This window comes from Manacus vitellinus, unplaced genomic scaffold (assembly GCF_001715985.3).
Source record: "Manacus vitellinus isolate BGI_N305 unplaced genomic scaffold, ASM171598v3 scaffold_9_pilon, whole genome shotgun sequence".
NCBI lineage: Eukaryota > Metazoa > Chordata > Aves > Passeriformes > Pipridae > Manacus > Manacus vitellinus.
Window position 1 is genome coordinate 9,320,183 of NW_021940917.1, and position 21,870 is coordinate 9,342,052.

The following is a 21,870-nucleotide window of genomic DNA, read 5'->3' on the forward strand; positions in this document are numbered from 1 at the left end:
AAAACCTATTCCACCCAGTGACCACCCTTTTTTCTCTGACTCGCATTTCTCTATTTCTAAACCACATTATAGCCTGGTGACTACCTAAAGCAACTGTCATTACTATCTCATGCAAGACAATTTTCCACCCCCAGCAATAGACCAGGCTGCCTTTGACAAAAATCTTTGTATCCAGAGTACTCCTTTAACACAGCAAAAGTGGCACCTTATTTATATTATGAAATCCCTCACATTTTAATTGAAACACACAGCAATATCCAAAAGTGAAGAATTTACACTTTATTGTACTCATTTATATAGATCAAGAGGAGAATGTCCACCACTTAACCTAGCTAGCTTGTTTAGTTTGCTTTTTTTTTAAAGTAGAAAAGTTACAGGCTATAATTTAGCCGAAGCAGTCATGCTTCACTGTCTCCATGGCTGGAGATCAGACTAGACTTTTAATGGTCTCTTCCAGCTTCTCTTTATTGGCCCCAGAGAACTCCTGCACCTGCAAAGAGAGACTGATTTTTAGAACTGTTGCATTCAACACTTTATAACTTTAGTTGCATAGCATCCAGTCACATACACATCTATTCAACTTTGCTACAACTAAAATTTTTTCCAACCTCGAAACAGGGAGTATTTTTCAGATGTTCATCTATTTATTTCCCATTCAACTCGTGCAAAAGTTGGAACAAAAGCCTATCAACAATCACTTCCAGACTACCACTGATCCTAAATCAATGTTGTCTAAGACTCAAATAGAGTCTGGAAGAGACTCTGAAGGTCACTACTTATCACAGGTAGCTCAAAGTTACCTTGTGCTGCTCAGGACCCTACCAATCAAATTCTGGAAGTACTGTTCCAAATGATCTATCCCTGAGCCTGGCTTCTCCTGTGACAATTATCCTTCTTGCAACTTCCATGGCAAAAAGAGAAAGGCAACATTCACATCTCAAAAGCAGTAGCTGTGTTCCTGCAGCAAGAGGGGCTCAAGGTACAGAGCAGAACTACACTACAAGCCATGAAACTGCTTGCTTAATGAAAAAAAGCCACACACAGACTGTCACACTAATCTCAATTCTTCCAACTACATCACGAAGTTGTGGAAGTTCACCCTAAGAGAACTGTCAAAGGCTCATAATTAGTCATGACTTGGCCCCATATTAAACTGAAAGTTACCCAACATCTGACATTCACTTTCCAAGGTACAATTCCATTGTCTTCAGCCACAGAACTTACACCCAAGAGCTGTTTTACTTTGGAAAAGCCTCTCTTACTTGGCAAACTAAAAGCCCAATACAACACATTTAGCTCAACAATTCTTCAGTTCAGGCAGAGAGCTATTCAAACTACCCTGCACTACGCTGTCAGAGCATGATCTGCATCCTACCTCATCCACCTCTTGGCAGAGTAGGCACAAGAGATCTCCTCAGTCCCCTGACAGGGACAGGACCTTCACTTCACAAGTTACACAGACCCCATGTGAAATAATCCAAACAGTTGTTTGCTGTATATAAGCTCAACCAGGTTAGAGACTTTTGTTTGGGTGGGATTCCATAGGCACCTGTAGTTATATCTCTGCTTGAATAGGAGCTACACTGGAGAACAAATACTTATGAAGTAAAAAGCAAGGTGCTAGGCAGACAGACCAGCAGGCTTAATCCAGACATGTCACTCACTCTACTATCTCTAATGAAGCTCTGCCTGTAAGTTTGACCTGTAACACTAGTTCAGTTCACTACCTGTAAACAATACAGTGTGGATCACCAGTCTGCTGCTGGCCCACGTTACATTTGATGCGGTGCTAAGATGAACTTGCTTGCTTTCAGGAGTGTCTTAGTGCTAGTGGTGCCCCAGAGACATTATCAAGGGACAGCAGACTATTCCCAATCTTCTTTCAAGTGCTTAGCTTGCCTGCTGCATTTCCAAAAGAGAAGAACCTACCTTCTTTCCATTCTTGTAGAACTGGAACGTTGGCATGCACTTCACATCGCAGTGTGAAGCAACATCCTGGAAGAGACAAAAAACCCAATATTCTCAAGGATGTTAAATTAAAAAATCCACTAGCTTACTTCTGTTTAGGTGATAGGGCAAAGTTATTACTGCTCAAGATAAAACAAAAGCACTTCTATTAGTCCCTCACTAGCAAAACTAGTGCAGTGCTAACATCTCCTTGAGGTAAACCTGAAAGATCCCCTCTTTGACATTTAATTCATGCAATACCAAAACCACATTGCCTATACCTATACTCTGGAGAAAAACAGCCCTCTGCATCAAAAACAGATGTGACTGTTTGGAAGGCTCAAAAGCCCTATGGCAACTCTTGTGCTTTAACCTGACGTTTTTCAAGTCCATATTTGATACTGCTGGAACTGCAATACAGCAGACATTTTATTGCACTTAATTCAAGATTTAATTTCATTTTTAATGAAAGAGGAAACAGTGCCAAGACCAGCGGAAAGACAAGACAGACCATCAGACAGTTCTGAACCAGTAGGTTTAGTGAAGATTGCATCAAAGCAGCTTAAGGCCTTAGACTAACACTCCCTGCCAAAGCAAAAGGTCAGTGTTCCCAAGTTATCTAACACAGTCCATAGGACTTCAAGTGTGCTGATAACCAAGGCAGTTTGTTCTGTTCAGGTGTTCTCTAAAAAAAAAATAAAAATAAAATAATTCTTTCCAGCCAAAGCCCTATGTCTCATTTTTAAGTTTAAGTAATCTCTTGTTTTGTTTCAGTATGTGTGAGGATATCACAAAAAGAGTTCTCCTTTGTCACTTGTGTGGAACTCCATAGCTGTCCTCCCTCAGCACCACCCCAGACCTTACCTGGGCATCATCCACATCAATTTCTATGAACACCACATCGCCATACTTCTCACCCAAGCTCTAAAATGAAATAAATAAAAAACTATGCAGTTACACTGTTCCAGGAAAGCTTTCTTTTAAAAGACACATTTGTATATATTATAAAGCTGGTGTTGCTTAACCCCCCCATTGAAATATGCCTTGTTACCATAAAGCAGCTGTTTTACTGACCAGAGCAAAAATTTCTTTTCTGCTCCAGATTCTTTCTGGAGTAGCCTGTTGAGACTTCTCCAAACGTACTCCCCACCAAGACTCAAATATCCCAAGACACAGGTGAAAAGCCTGCTCTTGCAGCCTTCAGCTGATCACCAAAAGATGATACAGCTTATCTTACACTTTACCAGGAGATGACACTGCCACCTAAACACAGCTGGAGTAATTTCATAACTGTGTACAGAAGGATAAGTATTGTTTCCTCTCTGTATCTCACTCTTGAGACAATGCAACTGGCAGGGCCCTATGGATCTGAAATTCATGTAAGCATTAGGACAGCTAAACCACACTTTAGCTCCCAGCTATACTGAAGAAGGTCAGTCTACTTAAGCTGATAGTTTTAATAGTAGATACTTCTGCAACTTCTCCCTTTTTCCAGAAAATGCTGGCAATCACATGTGGCAAAAGGTACTTTCCTCCGTGTTATTGTCAAGCAACACAAAAACATTTATATACGATTTAATGCAGAAATAAAAAAAGAAGAACTACTCACATGGAAAAAAGGCTTGATCATTTTGCATGGTCCACACCAGGTAGCAGAGAAATCGACTACAATAAGCTTCTCGCCAGCAGATTTCAGTTCCGCCTCAAATTCAGTCTACAAATAAACAAAAAAAACCACACATAATTTCCCCCTCCTTTCCTAAAGGATGTAGATCTCAATGCTTGCTAGCTCTCAGCCCTAACACATTATGGTAGCTCTTTAAACACTTAACTGGGTTATCTGTACCATCATGTAAGGGCTTCAGTATGAATTGCTTTCATCAGTGCTAGCATCAGTCAGTATCTTATGAGTCTTAAGTTAGAAAACTACCACAATGCTCAGTCTAACTCACTGAATTGTGGAAACACAAGCTAGAAATTCTCTAGTTACAATGCTTAGCTCTGATAGCTCTGTGTTATCCCCAAAATGTAATCCTTACAGTTTTTAATAATTCATTTTCTCATTTCTGTCTTGGAAGGAAGACTTCCATTTTCTTCTGAGACAGACTTTCCTCTGCAGAATTTGAAAAGGACACAGACAAACCTTCGCACACTCCTCCAGTTTGATGTTTTTTCCAATCAACGGCTAACACTAAAATGATGTTGAGTGGTTTACTCTACAGCATGTTTTCCAAAGCAACCTCACAGGACATTTATTTATTTTGCCAAGTGAACCCACATGTAACATCACTAGCCAAAGCAATGCTACACATACAGTCTACAGAAGTAAACACCCAATACTTAATTAAGAGTCTTCAAGTCTGTATGTTGCACTTAGTCACACCAATCATTTCTGGACAATGTTCCTTGGAATTCAGCATCATTACATGTCATTACTCATGTTTTCTGGTCAAAAAGTGGATGTTTTTAATAGAAATGAAAGATGTTAAAAGCAATAAATACTCGCATGCTATCAAGAGGCAAACAAGTATCTCACGCAGAAGCAGAAAGTGCTGATCAACTAGTTCCTGACAGTGTCTTTTTCAAAGAAATTACAAGCCACCATAACAATTTTCAGCTTTGTTCTCATGGCAGTCAAGCTTCAGGAGAGCTGTTAATATAAACTTCATTTCAGATTATGCACACAAAAGACAGCTGCTTTACTCCCCCAGCTTAACAGACCAAGGCATTGGAGTTCTATCAGCGACAGCTAACTGAAAACAATGTGGTTACTCCCAGATACACACAGTAGTTTGTTTTGCAGTGCAGGAGTTAATTAATTAAGATCAACTTCTGCAATCAGTCACAATAAGTCAACACTTGATTCTAGTAGGCTATTCCTCCCATTATAGAATGCCATGCAGGTGAGGAGTCAAGAGTGCACGTGGTCAGACTGGACATGAGTATATTTAAGAAGCAAGCAGAGGTCCTGCATGAGCATTCTTACATATAATCAATCCTATGTGAAAATCTTCACAACTTCCTGTGACTTCACATAGAATTATTATGTCTCCCTGTTAACAGACTTTTCCCCTCCCCATGTAATTCTCTTCAGAGGTACAGGCTCCATTGATGTTGGTTCTTCCATCCTTGCATCTTGGACAGTCACAGTCTACTCTGCTACAAGATCAGTAGTAACACTGCACACCACCTACTCTTATTCTGAAAGAAATGGAAACAGTTAAGTTTTCCTGCCTCCCTACATCACCCCACTGCTGTACTGACACAGTACACATTCCTGTGCCCCAATTCCAAAAGCATCCCATTCCCACCAACAGTGTTTAATGTCCCTGTATACAGCAATCCATGGTAGCTGTTCCCTGCAGCTACTTACATCATAAGGTCCTCAATCAAACCTCACTCTTTTGGCCTTGAAATCCTACTACTGATTTTTGGTATAGCTTCGCACACCTCTGCACTGTAACATCACCAGCTCTTTACTGATTCCACTTCCTGCACCTGCCAGTTAGACTATCCTCTTTTAACCCTTAAGTCTTCTAATCAGCTACATAATTACTGTATTCTGATAAAGGAAGCCCAGCACTGGGATGTGTTCTTCATATGCCCACGTACCTCAGGTTTGCCACTGCACAGAACACAGGAAAAGTGGGAGGGCATCATAACTACAGTCAGTCACACACCATTGACCACTGGTGACCTGGTCCTGACTACAAATAAGATGTCACCCTGCAAGTCATCTCTAGTATCAGCTAAAATTGCTGTGGGAGTGAAAAGAGATGCTGGGTCCAAAGGCGTTACCCTTCCAAGTTAAAAAGATATTAAAACTAGTGAGAAGTTCTGGAGGTTTTGCCAGAGAACTTAATTTCCCCAGAGAAAAGAACACAGTAGAGGGGCAAAGAAGCTGTTTGACCTGTCCAACTGACTTCTATAGTTGTCTTTTGTGTTAACTGTGAAGTTGCAAGTTTTCATATGAAAAACCAAATAATCTGTTACCAGAAGAGGAACCTCCCACCATGAGACCATTTTGTCACACTATTAGAGGATCTTACAGCTTTGTTAACCAGCAATTTCTCCCCCTTACTGGGGGAAACCTCAGGTAGCCAGCTGGTCAGTTTTGCCTTTTTTTTTTTCCTACAACCTCCCTGTGCATAGACAAGACCTCATTGGCTTGTATTGTCCTCCAGCAGAAAAGCACATGCTGCATTCAGCAAACATGTTGGTAGCAGGCATCTGTTGCCAAGGGCCAAGCAGGAGAAAAAGCTCTAATAATGAAAGCCTCTAGTGCATCAGAGATTCCCAGAACCAGGTAATGCCTCCAAATGGAGGCTAGTGGCCACAGATGGTGCTGAAAGGAGTCTCCTGCTCTCAGCAATAGGTAAAATAGGTCCATGCCATCTGGCAGATTTGATTAAAACTTAGTTATAAACATTCTTTTTAACTCATATCAAGTCACCCTTGAACCTGGATTAAACCTAGCCATCAGCTGACTGGTTACTATATAATTCAGCGGGGTTTTTTTGTAAATACAGAAGCTAGCATAAACAGACTGAAAGTTCAACTGCCTGAACACTCTAGCAGATATGACGTCTAGAACTATCACCTGTAGCTGAAGCTGCAAGTTTTCAGTATTTCCTTTAATTTAAATAACAAGAGAGCCATCTAGTACAAAGAGGAAAGCTTTGGCAGCATCAGTTTTTAAGTTTATACACCCCATTAGCTTCTGCGGTAAGAGGCATTATGTCCCACAGGCAAACCCCCTTACAAGTTAGAGTACTCACACATCTCAATGATACATACAAACCAATCCAAGTGCAGCTCTTGTGCACTAGCAGGTACTCCAGAGGGACCACCCTGAAAGTAGCCATTCTGTAGAAGCTAGTCAGTTTCTGAAGAGGTGTGTAGGGAAAGGGGCTACATCAAGCTATCTGTCACATCCACACTGCTTTACACTCACAGAAGCTCTTGCAGATAGTAGAAGAACGGGTTTTCTCCTTTGTATCAGAGAAGAATACAAACCTGCTTTACTGAAAGCCAGAATTAATCCAGAAATCCCAGCTACATTGTACTTGAATACTCTATGCAATGCTGATGTTAAAACCTTGTTGTCAGCATGACTTTTGAATCTGCACTCTCCATGGATGAGCAACAAAACTGTGCTTTAAACTACAGCAGACTATTAATCAATGATCATAGCTAAGAGGACAGTGGAAGCCTAATTAATTTAGAGCAGGTTCTTCCTCCAAAGCCAAGTTTATTGACTTGCCATTTTTAAGCTGTTCCTGCCTATAACAAAAACCTCCAACCTTACTCAAAGTTTGCCCCTCCTGTACCTCCATAAACAGAGAAAGGGAAAGGGGGGAAAGGTGTGAGCCAGAATAACAATTACAGGTTGAGTTCACATACCATTCCATCTCCAGGACCTGAATTATGAGGCATGTCATTTATCTTAAGGAGCTTCCTTTGTGCACAGGTTTTTGAGCTGGGGTCACAAGTCTTAGTTTGTATATTCATGTGTAAGATGTTAACACCTTCAGAGTCCAGTGGGGGAGGTTTGACATGCTTTTCATTTATGAATGAAACTGACTGTAGAAGAGCACAGCTTAGAAGACTAACTTGGATGCCAAACAGCATCACTTACAGACACCTCAAAATGAGATTAAACTGGCACATCAACCAAAGTTCAAGTTCAAAATGCAAGACTAGTCCAACAAAACTTTTCCTGAAATGAAGAGTTCGCAAAGTTTTCACAAAGAATATTTTTTGAGACTTGGGTTCATAAGTTAGAGCTAACAAATACTCTATTGTTGTCCATCAACCACATCAGCTGCTGTGCACAAGACCACATGCTATTTCATCACCAGCACAGCATTCTCCATGTGTTAGTTTAGGCTTTATTACTATTCTGTATCTCAGAGCCACAGACGTATTTGTATTCACAGAACCATTTAAACAGTGACGTGCTGCATTAGCATACTGAAAACGTCAGACAGCACCACAGCAAGGGAAATACTTCTCATAGCAGCAACTCCTGTTTTTTGAGTACGGGAATGGGCTCTAGCAGGTCCTTTCAAGTCAAGAAAACTGGATTCATGTTTTTCTTGAACTCCTACCCGGAAACACACTAGAACTTAGGCCAATCTCTATTAGAAGGTCGCCTGGTCCCCTACACACTAGCAGTACATAAGGCAAGCCGGGACTTCTGAATTAGGGAACTGTATCACAGAAACAATTAGGTTGGAAAAGATCTCTGAGATCATCGAGTTCAACCTATGACCCAACACCACCTTGTTAACTAGACCATGGCACTAAGGGCTACGTCCACTTTCCTTAAACACCTCCAAGCGATGGTGACTCCACCACCTCCCTGGGCAGCCTACTCCAGTGTCTAATCACCCTTTCTACGAAGAAATTCCTCTTAATGTCCAACCTAAACCTACCCTGGTACAGCTTAAGACGACGTCCCCTCCTTCTGTTGCTGCTGTACCCGTTACCCGCTTGAAAAACAGAACCTTTTCGTCAAGATTTTAAAGAACGATGAGCAACAAACCTGTCGTAGTGTGGAATTACATCATCTCCCTCCTCTTTCCGATTCCCTGAAGCCTCGGGTCGCGCAGTTATTTGACCCCTCCCTGTGGTCTGACCGAGCCCCCCGCCGCGATTTCCCCGCTTTCCCGCCGAGTGGGCTCCGCCTGCCCGGGCGGCACACGCGCTTTCACTGCCATCTCCCGCAGGCCAAGGCCTCTCGGGAGCCCGGGGCAGGAGAACGGGGTCCCCCGCTCGGCGAGCTGCCCCCGGCAGCGCTGCCGCCCCGCTCACCCTCCCGCCGGGAAGGTGATGCTCGCCCCACCACGCTCCTCTCTCACGGCGAAAGGACGTGGCCGCCTCGCCCACCGGACTCACCAGGCTGCCTACGCTCTTCACCATGGTGACGGCTGGGGAAGGAGGGTCTCGGGTGGCTTAAAGGCAAGTGCGCCAAAGGCTCCGCGCCGGCTCTCCGTGTGCCCGCCGCGCTCGGCCGCCCAGCTTCTGCTCCCGCGCCGCCCCGGCTGCCCCTTATATGCCCGGGTCGCGCCGCGCATGCCGCCGCGCCGCGCTCGCCTCCCTCCCCGCTCCCCCCTCCCGCCCCATGGCGCCGGAGGGGATCCCCGGATGGGGGAGCGGACGGGCCCCACGGTGGGGGGCGTTGGCGGAGGGCACAGGGCCCAACTCCGCCCGCCTTCCCACCCGCGCGGACGGCCCAGGGAGGGGGGAGTGCATCTCTGCTGGCTGCCTGGGAGAGGCAGCAAGGGCAGCGCAGCAGAGAGGAGAGCCTGTGGAGGCTGGAAAAGTGCTGTGTAACGATGAGCAGGAAGTGCTCGGCTCCCCCTGCCCCCCTGCGGGCCAGGCTGTCTGGCGCGGCGCCCCGCTCGCCTTACGGGAAGGAGGGAGGCGGGCGGTGCCCACAGTGGGGGCCCGGCAGGGCTGCTGCGGAGCGGGAAGGCAGGAGTTAGGCACGGGAACAGTTTGTCTTTCTCCTTTTTTTCCCTTCTTGTTTTTCCTTCCCACTGCCGAAGGCGCGGAGCGGCGCCGTTTCCCTGTGGGATGCGGGCTTTCTGCAGCGCAGAGGGCTCAGCGACACGAGCGGTGCCTGCCCGGGTAAACGCTGGAATCCAGCCGAGACACTGAGCAGCTCTCGGAGCTTCCCTCTTGGAGGGACTCTGCCAGGAGCGTAAAGAGTCCTCACAGAAACAGCTCAGCTTTCCCTGCCGAGGGGACTCTGTCGTGAAACGTTAAATTCCCATTTACCTAGTTTATTTCTCTCTGTTTTGGAGATACCCTTTGTTCTACCACATGCTGGTGCACCGCTGCCCGCACAGACTGCACGAGTGCAGAACAGGGCTGCCGCAGTCCTTCCTTCCTTCCCTTGGGCTGGTAGGATTTCATTTTGGAGTAGGTGATATTAGGTTTTGGGTTACTTGGTGCCAGGTGTGTGACGAATGGGGTGTTTCTGCAGGTTACCAGCCTGTGGAAGGTTTGCTCTGGGATGCAGATGAGTAGAGGATGGAAAGACTTAGTGTAGGTCTTGAATAAAAAACATGCTTCTTCAATAAAAAGAACACAAAAGACAGTTTAGCTTGATACATGTATCAACACATCTCAACAGGATGTGCCTTGATATATTGCTTTTTTATGGTGGACGCTGAAATAAGTCAGTTTGTATTTTGCAAGTACACTAAGTGTGTAGCTTACTACAGCTGCAGAACCACTAGGCTCTTTTCTGGCCCTGTAGTTGCATCCCCTTTGCTCTTCTCACTGCTTGTTGGGTGCAACTTTAGTTGCACCTCAGCAGGTCATGTCCCACCTAGCCATTTCCAGATCTGGTTTTACCTACCTGAAGCATTTCCAGTGCTGCTCTTTCTGCTTCTTCCCCTGCCTATTTGATGCCGTGAGCGTCCCCTTTTTTTCTTTGGTGGCTAAGATATCTGTGGGTGAGAAGCAGCACTGTGAGGGCTTTGTGGTTTCTGCCAGCTTTTGGGTTTTCTTCCAGCTGCTCCCTGCTGCTCTTGTGTCCATGTGCCTTGTGGCAGACAGAGGCAGCTAGTACATGTGCCATGTGTGGTTTTGAGAAGGTGCAGCTGTGGCTACTGGCTCAAGGAAAAGCAGGAAAACCTCATGAGCCAAGGCATCTTGCTTTGCCACCTGCTACCCAGCAGGATAAAATGATACAGAAGCCCAGACTACCTTCAAAATCCAGCTCCAGAATGCCCCAGCTCAGTCTAGTGTCATGTGGCTTTTGCAGAAGCCAGTGCAAGCAAAGGCAGGAAACAACCCACCCAGATAATAAATTCTTACTGCAGCATTCTGTAGGTGAATGTGGATGGGTAAACCCTTTTTGAACTATGAGGAGAGGTGCCCCCCTCTCCTCAGATCCTATCTGTGGCATTTTCCTCCTGCTGTGCTTCTAATCAACAGCAGTTTGAAGTCTAAAATGTTGCTGTTGGATTGTTGTATGAATGCCTAAAATAACTGGACAGTAATATAATGTATGTGATCTATGCTTGATTCTTAGACTGTAGTAATTACTATCATGACAGTGCATAATAAAAATGATACAGAGGAATGTGGATCCTCTGGATGGGGAAAAAAAAGTCTACCCACCCAGAAAACACATCCTATTTTCTTCTTTTTTTTTCCTTCTTATAAACTGTGGAGTGCCTCATTATTTAGCTCAACAATGCTGTAGCTGTCCCACACACACAGAAACTCAACCACGGGGGCCTCAGCTTCTCATGTGCCCTCACTCCCACCCACTTTCCTCACGGCCATAAATGCAACATATTTCTCTCCCCAAAGTCGCCACACGGTGGCTGTTAAAAGTACACAAGTTGACTGTGGGGAAGTAGGAAATTACACAAGTTGCTATATGCTGTGTCATACCCAGGAGTCACTTGATAGGATGGTGGCCAATAGATAGCTCTTGACGAATCCAGAGGGAATCAGGAAGTACTCGAAGACACGTCTTTGGCCTTCAGGAACATGGGTTTGCTTGCTTCTTAAAGTCAGAGAATGTGGCCCGAGGAGGGACAGAGTAGAAATGCAATGAAAGCTTAAAAAATCAGTCCGTAGATAGTTTATCTTGCAGAAGTTCTGGAAACGTAGATGAATGCTTGTGCCCCCCCCCATGCCAAATAAATAAGTTTATATTGCTATACTCCTTGGATGTGTGGAAGGACTGTGGAAGAGGAAGTTGTGGGTCTAAATTTAGGTGCCCTCAAGAGAATTAATTGGCAGCACTTAGATGTAGGCCAGTAAAAAGGACTGTATTTTTGGAGACCTCATGCCGTGCCATGACCCTCACAAACATCCATGTTCCATTTCCCCACAGGCATGCAATGGAGAGGGAGGAAACACAAAAATGAGAGGGAAAAAGAAGAACAAAGAAAATGGAGAAGGAAAAAAAGAGCAGGGAACCAGATCCAGCAGCTTGTGCTACCTTCTCACAAGTTAACCTCTCCAAGCTCCTGTGAGCATATCTAAGACAAACTTCTGCCTCCCCAAACCACTTTAAAGTCTCATGACCACTCAAATGTGTCAGTCAGTAAAAGGGACAGCTACAGGGATACTATTACTACAGCTGTGGCACAGATGTTCTATCATGTCCAACAGGAAGGAGTGGTACAGAGAGTTGCAGAAATGAGGAAACTGCTAGAGGCACCAACTTCAGGCACAGCAGCATCAGATTTTATCATAGGAAAGTCAGGTTATTTACTAATGTCTTACAGTGGAAATTGGGAGTGCTGCAACAGAGCAGCAGCCTGTAATTGTACTTTCCCTTTCTTTCCAGCTTGCTCTTCTGGTATATTTTGCTTTTGTAACTGACCTATTACATTTGCAATAAATATTCAATAATTGGAGAGGTGTGCTTGATGTTGTGTGCTTGATGTGTTTTTTTCCTTTCTAGAGAGTCCTGACTTTTTTTTAGAGGATCCTTCATTTTCCTAGGGGATGCTGGTGGATCTATGTGCTCCCAATGTCCTCTACTGTGACTTTGGGGAGCAGGAGGGTAAATGCCAAGGAGTATTGCAAGGTGCTTGAGCTGGAAAGCAGCTGTGTCCAAAGAGGGAAAGAGAATTCCAAGGCTGTAGCAAACCACGAAGCTGAAATGCAGCACTTTGCTTGTGCTGGGTGTCTGCAGAGTGGGAGACCAACAGACTCCTGGAGAGGAGATGAGAATTTTTTTCCTTCTTGGGGATATGTGCATTTTCACAGCTTTTTATCTGGGGAGAATATCTGCTGGTTTGGCCTGATTGTAGACAAATGCTGGTGTGTCAGAACCAGCTGTTGGTGCGCCTGTGAAGATGTCTTTGAGGAAGCAAGTCATGAAGAATAAGTGCATATGTGGTGTGTATATGGAGGACAAAATGGTTGGTGTGTGTTTTGCTTCCAGTTGTAGTGGGTTGACCTTGGCTGGCCACCAAAGTCACTCTGTCACTCCCCCTTCCAAACTGGGCAGGGTAGAGAAATGATAACAAAAGTTTTGTGAGTTAAGGATAGGGAAATCACTCTGCTGTTACTGTCACAAGCAAAACAGTCTTAGCTTGGGGAAATGAATTTAATTTATTACCAGTTAAGTCACAGGTAAGATAAGGAGAAACAGGAATAAACCTTAAAATACCTTTCCCCCACCCTTCCCTTCTTCCTGGTCACAACTTCAGCCCCGGTTTTCTTTCCCTCCTAGCCCTCAGCGGCGCAGGGGAATGGGGAGTGGGAGCTGCAGTCAGCTCATCGCACATCATTTCTGCCACTGCTTCCTCCACAGGGGAAGGGATCCTCACACTCCTTCCCTGCTCCACCGCGGAGTCCCTCCTGTGGGAGACAGTCCTCCACAAACATCTCCGATGTGGGTCCTTCCCACAGGCGGCATCTCTTCGTGAACTGCTCCAGCATTGGTCCCTTGCTTGGGGTGCTGTTCTTCAGGGACAGACTTCTCCAGCCTGGGGGTTCACAAGTCCTGCCACCAAACCTGCTCCAGTGCAGACTCCTCTGTCCATGGGACCACACATAGGTTCTGCCAGAAGCCTGTTCCAGTGTGAGCTTCCTATGGGGTCACAGCCTCCCTTGGGCATGCCCCCTGCTCTGGACATGAAATCCTCCACAGGCTGCTGGTCCTGATGGTCCCACTCCACTGTGAACTCCCACAGGCTGCAGGGGGACAGCCTGCCACACCATGGTATTCACCAGAGGTTGCAGAGGAATCTCTGCTCTGGTGCCTGGAGGACCTCCTCCCTCTTCTTCTTCACCGGTGCCTTCTTAAATCTGTTGCCCCAGAAGTGCTAGCACAGATGCTGATGGGCTCCCCCTTGGCCAGTGGTGGGTCCATCTTGGAGCTGATTTGCATTGGCTTCATTGGACCTGGGGGAAGCTTCCAGTAGCTTCTCATATGAGCCACCCCTGCAGCCCTTCTGCTACCGAAACCTTCAGACATAAACCCCATACACCAGGGATTGGGTCTAGTGCTTTTCATTTAGAGTTTATCTGAAATTGAAATTAGTTCCTGGAAATGACTAATGTATGTATTTCACCCCAGATGAGTCTGCTCTTTGCTGTGTGGGCAGGTTCCCAGGAAATCAACACAGCCCACCTAAGGACTGGCAGGTCCTGCTCAGTATTCATTAGGAGAGTCTGCCAGGTGCTAATAATTTTCTTCATCTTAAATACAAGTTTGTGAATGAAATACAATGGGTTGGTGTGTTATCAGTGAACTAACACGTTTGTGTTAAAAGCCTTGACGTCACACACAGATGCTTAGTAAAGCAATGTAGAGAAGTTGCAAGCTGTAACTATCCTTTAGCTGCCTTCTCAAGGCTTGACCACAGACAGAAAAAAGTCCCCCTGCACCAGTGTGGGCTCCTGTGGTTTCCTGAAGTGTTCGTTCTGACTGGCACTATTCAGGTGTCCTCGCATCAAGCCGGATTCTGATCTCCTGATCAGTGTGTGGGTCCAGTGCCTTTTGGCAGCTGGATGTGGCAGACCACACTGTGCTGCTCACAGGAAGCAGCATGTGAGAGGGGGCATGGAGATAACAGAGCTTCAGTTCATTTTGCTTTGCATCACATTCAGATTACAAACTGGTACCAGTGACAGACCTTGCTTTTGACTATCTGATATCCAAAGCTGTTCTGCTTTGTTTCTCTTTCTCTCCCTTTAAGCTTCACCCACTCTCCTGCCTTGTTTTTTTCTTAATTCTTGACCTGTCCTAGGGCTTTTTCCCCTTCTCCTCACTATGCTTTGTATCTCTTCTTATGGAAGCAAAATTTCTATGTAGTTCTGAATCTGCTTCACAAACCTCCACCTACCTGCACAATCAGCAGGCTGAGCAACCCAGATGTGGGTCCTCCAGGCATTTCTTCTTCTGTAGAGACTTTGACCTTCAGCATTGGTGCATTTGCCAGGTATGATTTAGAAATACAAGATGTGATTTGTATGCTGCAAGTTGTTCAGGGCCTTATCAGGAAGGTGTGGAGCTCACATACTCCCATCTCTCCCATGCTGCACACTCCCTGGGCCACTACAGAGATAAATTTGGCCACAGGGTCCCTAAACTCTGAGTGCCACTGTGGTGCTCTCTGCTCCAAAAACCAGAATGGATGTTGGGCATTGGGGCATCTTCACCAGTTTCAGAGTGTTATCTCTCTTAGGATCTCCGTGCGTGCTCCAGTTGTGACCCTGCAGTGGGTGATCTAGTGTCTGGAGAGATTTTAGCAGGTGTAATAAAGGAGCTGGCAGCAGCATGAAGGAAAAAATGATGGAAAGAGAAAGGCAAACTGGCTTTGGGCCTCCATCCCAGGATGTCTCAGGGCCTTTGCATCACCTTATCCCTGGGATAGCATCACATCCCTCCTGCAAGGTGCTCCTCAGAGCACTAAAGCATTGCCTCAGCGCTGCTTTCTGCCCTTGCACCATGGCTGTCTCTGGTGTGGGGGGTTGATGAGACTTTTAAAATGCAGCTGTATGGTTACCTCTGTGGTCCACTGTGGTGGGTTGGCCCTGGCTGGATGCCACATGTCCCTCAAAGGTACTCTATCACTCCCCTTTTCAGGTGGACAGGGGAGAGAAAATGTTATGGAAAGCTTGTGGTTTGAGATAAGTATAGGGAGAGATCACTGACATTACAGTCGCAGGCAAAACAGACTCGACTTTGAGAAATCCATTGAATTTATTACTAATCAAATCAAAGTAGGGTAATGAGAAATAAAACCAAATGCTAAAAAAACCCACCATCTTTCCCTTCTTCCTGGGCTCACCTTCACTCCCAGTTTCTCTACCTCATCCCCCAGCAATGAAGGGGTATGGGGAGGGCTGCACTCATTTCAGCACACATCTCTGCTGCTCCTTCCTCCGCAGGGGGAGGTCTTCTCACACTCTTCTCTTTCTCTGGCCTGGATTCTTCCAGGAGTGCAGGTGGATGCCTGCTCCACTGTGGACCTCTGTGGGCTACAGGAGAACAGCCTGCCTCACCACGGTCTTTACCACAGGCCCCTGGAGGACCTCCCCCACATTCTTCTTCACTGACCTTCACCACTGAGTTGCTTCTCTAACAAATTCTCACTCCTCTCTCTGGCTGCAGTGGCTCCTACACAGTAACTTTTTTCGCTTCTTAAATCTATTACCCCAGAGGAGCTACCTCCACTGCTGATGGGCTTGGCCTTGAGCAGCAGGGGTCCATCCGGGAGCCGCCTGGCATTGGCTCCAGGGGACGTGGGGGAAGCTTCTAGCAGCTTCTTACTGAAGCTGTCCCTGTAGACTGTCCCCCTCCGCCACTATGACAAACTTGCCTTGCAAATGCAGTACATCCATAAACCATTCAGTGTCTCATTTTCTTACCCAAAAACGAAAGTGTTTATCTCTTGGTGCTGGCTCAGGTGAGGGAATGGTTGTGTGGGCATATGGAGCCAAGTTTAAAAAACATTTCCTAGATGCTCTTTTAACAGAATTGTGATATTCACTGAAGAGAGATGTGCACAAGCTCCAGTTTCCAAAAGTAACATGCAATTGCATTTCTGTGCCTGAATAGGTGATGCTGAAGAGCCTCTGTTTACACTGCAGAAGTTGTCCAGCTGACATTTTTCAAAGCAATTATATTTTTAGATGTGCAAATTATGCAGGGATGGGTGGGAAGATGGTCATCACATCCTGGAAAAACTTACTATCCTTTAAGGCACCTATAATAAAGTATTTGAAAACAGAGCAACTAAAATTGCTAGCCAGATCAAAATAAGTTGAGGACTTGTGCTGAGATGCCCTAAAGCAGACAGGAAGAAACAACACTGGCTGGCTACCTCATGAGACATGCACTCTTGCCTTTTCCACAAGCTTGGAGATGGTTGTGATTCATGGAATGACAGGTAGGCTTGAGAAACCACATAGCCAGAGCTCCAGGACAGAGGAGGTCCCTTCTAGTCTTACACTTATCCATCAACCATCTCAAGGCACTGCTACATCTGTGCGGAAGAGATGTTGTGGATGTTGTCACATCCACAGTGGTGGCAGGTGTCATCTATTTCATAAAGGTTTCACAGCTGCTTGGCCAACATGTATATGGGGCTTATGAGTCTGTCCATTTGAGCAGGGTGACCACTGGCAGGTGGTACCCACGTGCATGGCTGACTACAGGTCACACAAATGCCAGTGATGTGTTTCAGGCATCTGTCAGCACCAGTCTTGTCTACTGGAGCAGAGGAAGACAGGGAACCTTCTCCCAGTCACCAACAGGGCAAGAGAAGAAGACACAACCTTGGCTTTCCTTACAAGGTGTGCTACAGAGGAGCAGTGGGTCACTTTTCACCCTCTCTATAACCAGGTTGAACCTCTGCCTCTGACCAGAAGAGATTTTCGAGTTACTTGGCTGCCACATGCAGATCATGCACCTCCCAGTTAAGCTCTGGTCACATGCCTAGTGAAGGCACAGGGGAATGTGTGGATCTACCCTTCATTTTCTGCTCTGCTAGAAAGGTGAATGCTGCTGCAGCCAGAGCTGTCATACCAACTCTCTGAACCACTGTAGGGCAAAGGATATGACAGTGATTAATGAAGCAGAGAGGCATAGCTGCTGCTTTTCCTTCCTGTGCTGCACATTTAGATTGCCCTCAGTGTGCTGTCATATCCTAGAGGATTCTCAAGACAACCCACTTCCAGAAACATCCAGAGAAAAAAAAAAAAAGACCAAAATAGTGTTGAGATGAGAGGGGACCATGAATATCTGTATACATCACATGATTCTCATGAGTATTTGATATTTACCACCTTTCTGGCTAATTAACAGGAAGCAAATAATACTGCTTTATTGTCATGTAATTTCTTATCCTGGCAACGCTGGAATGACTTATGAGTAATTTCTGAGAAGTGTGACACTCATTAACATCCTTTGGGTGCCCCCGGCCTCATGAGGGATGCTTCTGCATAAGTGCACTGATGCCCCTACCAGAGACAAATGGGCTGGACACCCCTACCTGGGTGCAGCTGCCCTGCTGCAAGGTTAGACATCAATTTCTTCTGTGACTAACCCATGTTTGGGGTCTGTGGATGGTGTTGGTGCAGCAGGGGTTTCTGCAGGGGGGACACCTGGGGGGCTCTATGTGGGCTGGTGTGTTTCTTCACAGTCATCTGCTTTCAGATAAACCCTGGCTTTTCCCACCAGTGTTACAGCACTGCACCAGGCAAGCACCAGTCCACAGGGATAAATGAGGCATCCTCTTCTCCAGAAAGAATCCCCCATGGACCGTGGTCTGGTGGAAAATTCTGCCTCATTCAGAACTTTTTGTTTTCTTTAGATTTTACTTGAACCTTGCTGTGGAGCTCAGCAGAGGGCCTTCCCTCACGGTTGTCTTGCACGATGACATTTGTGTCAGACAAGCACCCTTAGTCCTAGGTTTACTCTTTAACATAATGTATTTTCCTTCTAAGGCAATCACAGCCCTAGCTTTTTTTCCCCCCCAGAAGCTACAAAAGCATGGAAACTTAACAATACTAAATCCAATAAAAATGCAAAAGTGTGTTCTTTTTTGTTAAGAACCGAAAGAAAAAAGGCTACCGGCAGGAAATAGGATAATGCAATGTAAAGAACGGAAATTCAATTTTTTTGGTGTTGTCCCAAGCTCTAGCTTCAACATTTGCAAGAAAGGCTGCAATAACAGCATCCAGACACAGAGTTGGTCTAGACAGGCCAATTAATGTTTGAGAGTCCTCTGAGATCTTAACAAGATTAAGGGCTCCCTTGACTCACTTTTCCTCTCAGTATTGGAATAAAGGCCCAGATTTTGTCAACAGACTCTTACAGAGAGCATGCTTTCATTGCAACAAACTGGTTTAGTTTTGGGGAAGGGTTGTGTGTAAAAAGAAAATGGTCTAGTGGGAAGCCTGGCCCTATTCCCAAGTGCTGTTATTTGGAAGCTTTGTTCCTGATCTGGTGAAAATCAAGTCACTTGGAGATAGGAATCAAGTTCCTACAGCCTTGTAGCTGTCTGGATGCCAGGTTTGCACTGTGAGGTTTGGGACACTGTTTTTAGGCTGCAATTCAGCAACATGCTGAAACTGGTAGGTTTTTGCAAACACTTCATTTGGCTGCTGGCAGGGGGAGCAAACAGAAAGCTAGGCTGTGTTTTGCTATTTGGTTTTTGTCTGACCCTGGGCTAGGCTTGCTTCTCTTAAGAACAAGGCCAGTGGGCAGCTGGCTGAGGGAGGGCAAAGGAGGTTTGTTAAAGCAGACAAAATGGAGAAAATGAGACTGCAAGGGCACTCAGGTCTGGGCTGTTACTGACAACTGCAATATTTGGGAGTATTTCCAACCCTCCGTGATCTCTGGACCAGACCCGCACACCCAAGGACAGTTGACATGAATCAGCCTGAACACACTGACTCCAAACAAAGCTGGTGTTTCCAAGAGGATGTCTGGCATTAATTCACGATGATTGGTGTATTCGTGAGTATTTTTTTTTTTTTTTGTAACAGGGACTTGGGGTGTGTGCTGGTGTGGAGTGGGAGGTGCTGGGGAGTAAAGTCTCTTGAACTGTGTGTAGCCTGCCTGTGTGTACCTCTTACATTATGGCTGGCTCACGTTGCTTTAGGCTCCCATATAGGTTGGAAATCAGCTGATGTACATTATCTTGGGCTGAGAGACATCAAGAAGTCTCTCTAACACCTTCTCAAGGCTCTCATTTCTGTGGCCTTCACACTATATACAGCCATTCAGGAGCCTGTAAAAACAACTCAGTCCTCATTCTTTTTTGTTTGTTTGTATTTTTAACGTAGATTAAACCCAAAACACTAGTAATGCCTCAAGACCATAGCTCAAGCCTTCAGTAGCCAAATGGTATTTGTTGGGATGCAATCTCATTGAAAAAGTGGCTAAGAAAATGCCTAATCTAAAGCCTTTGTCTATTTGGTCCTGAAATTAAACACCAATCAGCAGTATGCCAGAAGATATGGTGACCTCGTGTATGTGGCAGTGTACAACCCCCCATTTCCTCCCTGCCACTCTATATGAAGGAATTCTTGATAGACCTTTGCTTTGACTAATGGTTCCTGGGCAGTTAAGTTCCCCTTAAACTTATCAGAAGCACTATTTGTTCTGTTGCCTGACAGACTCCAGTTTTCCAATGAATAGCCTTGAAACCTTATTTTTGTCTGAATAACAGCCTAAGTGGAACAATGTTGTTGCTATTGGACTTCTTTGAGGAAAGTTCTAGTTAAAACTCTCGGATTGTGGCTGGGATGACTAAAGCTGGTCATCTCACAACCCTATGAACAGCGGTCCTGAGTGAAGCCCTTTGAGCTCTCTTGGACCACAGTGGGCTGCAACCAGCATCTCCATTGGTAATTTGGTTTGTGTGGCAAGGTCCTGGTAGTGGGAGGACTACAGGGGTGACTTCTCTGAGAAGCTGCTAGAAGTTTCCCCCATGTCCAACACAACCAGTTCCTTCTCGGTCCAAGATGGATCCACCACTGGCCAAGGCAAATCCAACCATCAGTGGTGGTAGCACCTCTGATAACATATTTAAGAAGAAAAAAAAAGTTATTGTGCAGAAGTAATTGTGGCCAGAGAAGAGTGCAGTGAGAATATGTGAGAGGAACAACTATTCAGACACCAAGATCAGTGGAGAAGGCTGGGGGAAAGGTGCTCCAGGCACTGGAGCAGTTTCCCTTGCAGCCCATGGTGAAGACCTGCATGTCTGTCCCACTGTAGTCCATGGATTTGCCCCTGTAGCCCTGGAGACCTTGCAGTGGAGCAGGTGGATGCCCAAAAAAGCATCCACAGGCTGTGACCCTGTGGGAAGCCTGCACTGGAAGCAGGTTCCTGGCAGAGACATGAAGACCCATGGAGGTAGGACTCCATGCTGGAGCAGGTTTACTGGCAGGACTTGTGACCCTGTGAGGGACCCATGCTGGAGCAATTCATGAAGAACTGCAGCCCATGTGAGGGTCTCACACTGGAGAAGTTAATGGAGGACTGTCTCCTGTGGAAGGAACACTATGGTGGAGCAGGAAAAGGACTCCTCTCCCTGAGGAGGAAGCAGCAACAGAAAGAGTATGTGAGGAACTGACCATAACCCCCATTCCCTCTCTCCCTGTGCCACTGTGGGGTAGGAGGTAGAGAATCAATAATAAAATTAAATCTAGGAAGGAGAGAGGGGTAAGGGGAAGATGTTTTTTAGGATTTGTTTTGCCTCTGATTCTCCTACTCTGATTTTGATTAGTAATAAATTTCAGTAATTTCTCTGAGTCAAGTCTGTTTTGCCCATAATGGCAACTGATGAATGATCTATTCCTGTCCTTTTCTTGACTCATGAACCTTTTGTTGTACTTTCCCTCCCCTGTCCAGGTGAGGAGGGCAGTGATAGAGTGGTGTCATGGTTTGAGATAGCCCAAAATCCAATCCCCTAGCTCCATTCCCCCTCCCACATCTCAACCTAATGTGAGATGGGTTTTTCCAGACAAAACACACCAGACTCAAAGTGGGGGAAAGGGAATATATTACAATGACTATACAAATAAATACCATATCACATTATACACACGATCACAACTATCTCTACCATGACATATAGTATTTACAGTGGACCAGATCTCTTCTCCCCTCCAAATAAAAGTCCAGGAGGGAAAGAAGGACAGATCCCTTCCAGTCTCTGAACAGCAGCATCTTCTGAGGCAGCAGTCTGTCTGTCTTCTCCACATGCAGCAGCTGATAGCTGGCTTTCTGCCAGCACTCACGAGGGAGGTATTCAAGCCTCTCTCGGCCCCATCGCCTCCAACCGAGGGGTCTTCCGTGGGCTTCGTAACCCCAGACAAGGTCGTTTCACCACGTCATATCACGAAGACACAGGGGGGTCTTCGTGACGGGCTGGTATCTCCAGGAGACTCAGCTCCTTGCAGAGCCTCTGTGCCCTG

At 45.8% G+C, this 21,870-nt stretch overlaps 1 protein-coding gene across 1 annotated transcript; it reads right to left on the minus strand.

Moving 5' to 3' along the window:
• Nucleotides 1–256: 256 nt before the first annotated feature.
• Nucleotides 257–8,939, minus strand: TXN (thioredoxin). The gene is made up of 5 exons (XM_018086176.2): nt 8,848–8,939; nt 3,557–3,661; nt 2,812–2,871; nt 1,930–1,995; nt 257–490 (listed from the first exon to the last, which is right to left on the minus strand). The coding sequence occupies exons 1-5, from the start codon at nt 8,869–8,871 to the stop codon at nt 428–430; spliced, it is 318 nt and encodes a 105-aa protein (XP_017941665.1). The 5' UTR covers nt 8,872–8,939; the 3' UTR covers nt 257–427.
• Nucleotides 8,940–21,870: the final 12,931 nt, after the last annotated feature.

Coding starts and splice junctions, on each gene's coding strand:
- TXN (XM_018086176.2), bottom strand. CDS start 8,871: ATGGTGAAGAGCGTAGGCAGCCTG. Junction 1,996..2,811: donor TTGATGTGGATGATGCCCAG/GTAAGGTCTGGG, acceptor TGTCTCTTCCAG/GATGTTGCTTCACACTGCGA. Junction 491..1,929: donor TCTACAAGAATGGAAAGAAG/GTAGGTTCTTCT, acceptor CTCTCTTTGCAG/GTGCAGGAGTTCTCTGGGGC.